At 58.0% G+C, this 2,227-nt stretch overlaps 1 protein-coding gene across 1 annotated transcript in view; it reads right to left on the reverse strand.

Annotated features, from left to right (window-relative positions):
- The window catches only part of CNPY3 (canopy FGF signaling regulator 3), a gene marked incomplete at both ends in the record, with an annotated part of 1,639 nt that extends 458 nt beyond the window's left edge, over positions 1-1,181 (reverse strand). The window contains 3 exons of the mRNA XM_009698361.1: positions 104-226; positions 660-756; positions 1,048-1,181. Of these exons, the coding sequence (XP_009696663.1) occupies positions 104-226; positions 660-756; positions 1,048-1,181 (354 nt within the window). The remainder of the gene's footprint in view (positions 1-103; positions 227-659; positions 757-1,047) is intronic.
- Between the last annotated feature and the right edge of the window lie 1,046 nt (positions 1,182-2,227).

Here is a 2,227-nt window from a genome sequence, read left to right on the forward strand (position 1 = left end):
CACCCCCATTCCCAGCAGCCCATCCCCAGACCCTCTCTCCCTCTGTGCTCCAGCCCACAAGGCCACAGCAGCCACTGAGGGCCAATCCCACCAGGCCAGATACCTGCTTTTTGAGGTCAGCCACTTCAGCAGAGGTCTCGTTCCACAGCTCATAGGGGATGTCCATCACCACCTTGACGCCCTTGTGCACCAGGTTGTGCAGGGTCTCAAACGTCTCTGACATGCCCTGGGGGAGCATTGCTGCCCGGTGAAGTGAGGCTTCTCCCACCGGGCTCCCACTCTCCCCTCCCAGTGCCAGCCGCAGACCCTGTCTAGGGATGCAGGTACGTGCAAGCCACACAAAATCAGGGTTCCCGGGGCATCAAGTGTTACCAGGAGGGAGTTCAAGTGGCCGTTGAGTCCCCCTCTGCAAACCCGGTCCCAAACAACAGGAAGATACCGGCTGGGCAAGACAGCCCCTGGCTGTCACCCTCTGTCCAGGGGAGGGTAGGGGCCTGCCCACCCCCACAAAGGACTGCTCGGGGTGCAGTGTGGACTGGCATGCTCAGCGCTGGCAGGGGATCCAGGGGATGGGAAGAACGAACTCTGGTTTGGCACCCAAGCAGTGCAGGGGCAGGCGAGGGATGTTTGGGAGCCGGGGACTGGACGACAGCCCTCACCTTTGCAAATCTGTTACTGCCGCTCCTCTCCTTGTGCAGGTTGTAATCCAACAGCCGTTTGCAGATGTTCTCTGTCACCTCGATTAACCGGATGTCCCTGCATGGAGAGGAGGGAGGGCTCAGGCTCGGCACAGCCCCCCAAGAACAGCCAGGGCACAGGGTGAGCCTTGGCCCAGACGGTGCGATGGGAGAGTGCTCTGCGGCTCCCACAAAGAGAAGGAGCACCCCCCCAACTGCCCTGCCCATCCCACCAGCCCTGGCACCATTTAGTTGTCTCAGAGGAGCTGGGCGCAGCACAGCCTGCCCGCAAGCTCCCAAAGCCCCCGGCTCTGCAGACCACAGGCAGCAACACTGGAAGGAGACCACCCCTCCCGCTCTCACTTAAGACTGTGTGTACTTGACGGCAGAACCCTTCCCGTCCAGGAAGCCATACTTGGTGTCAATCACCTCCTTGGTCTTGCTGGTCTCCTCAAAAGCAGATTTCAGCTCTACCGCCACATACTTGCACACTGTGGGAAGGAAAGCACAGGTGGGTTAGGGAGTTTTGCCGCTCCGATGGGCAGTGTGACACAACACCGCAGGAGCAGCAGAAACAAGCACCAGGAGTCGGGTGGACTAAAGCCGCTGCGAGCAGAAAACAGACCCCTCGGTCATTCAAATAAATAACCGGGAACAGCTCAACTGATTCCATTCAAGATCCCTTGAAGCAGGAACACCCAAGTCAATCCTTCAATGCACCCACACAGCCGGCTGCTGCGGCACAGCTGGGAAGGCAGACGACACCAGTTCTGCCTGCAGGTTTCCCGACAGCTCCACTTCACAGCCACCAAAGCCTCCACCTCTCACTGCAAGCCACTCCCTTCCTCCTGGAAGAGGACAGGGTCTTTTCACAACACAAGCCCCAGCACAGCTGACAGCTCCTCCTCGTGACACCAGCACATGCCACCCTGTAAGAGTTCTCCCAGCACCCTGGGGACAGGGGGGCTGCGTTGGGGACCAAGCGGCTGGCAGGGCTCAGCAGGCTTGGTGGCAGGACAAGATGGCTACAAACAGTGTCACCAGATAAGGAGCTGTCAGCTCCAGCAACGCCGCATGGGGCACTGCCTGCAGCAGAGACTACAGCACCGACATCTTTATAACACAGCGCAAGTTTTCTTTTATAAAACAAAAAAAAAAAAAAAAGGAACCAAAAGCTTTATTTCTTCTGTAACAAGGAGTCCAACAGAGCTATAGAAACAGGGAACAGGAGAAGAGAAATATCTTGGGGGTTTACAAGTGGAAGTGTGGAGTGGTGGAAGCCAGGCACAGTGTGGCCCTTCCGCCCCTGAAGCCAGTGTCCCAGGAGGCTGGAGAAAGCTTTGTCCTGTGCTGCGAGCTCCTGCTTCCTGGGAGCCACCTCTTCTTCAAGCCTCACTTTGGGAGAAGGGCCAACCCCCAGGAGGAACGGTCTGACCGCAATGACCCACCGCATCTTCTCCCAGGTAATGAGGTGAGCAGAGATGTGCTGCAGGCAGGAAGAGAGTGAAGTGGCTTCTCCAGGGCTGCCGTGCACGTGCCTTGCTCACATC

The sequence above is a fragment of the Cariama cristata genome, unplaced genomic scaffold (genome assembly GCF_000690535.1).
Source record: "Cariama cristata isolate BGI_N322 unplaced genomic scaffold, ASM69053v1 scaffold30884, whole genome shotgun sequence".
Taxonomy (NCBI): Eukaryota; Metazoa; Chordata; class Aves; order Cariamiformes; family Cariamidae; genus Cariama; species Cariama cristata.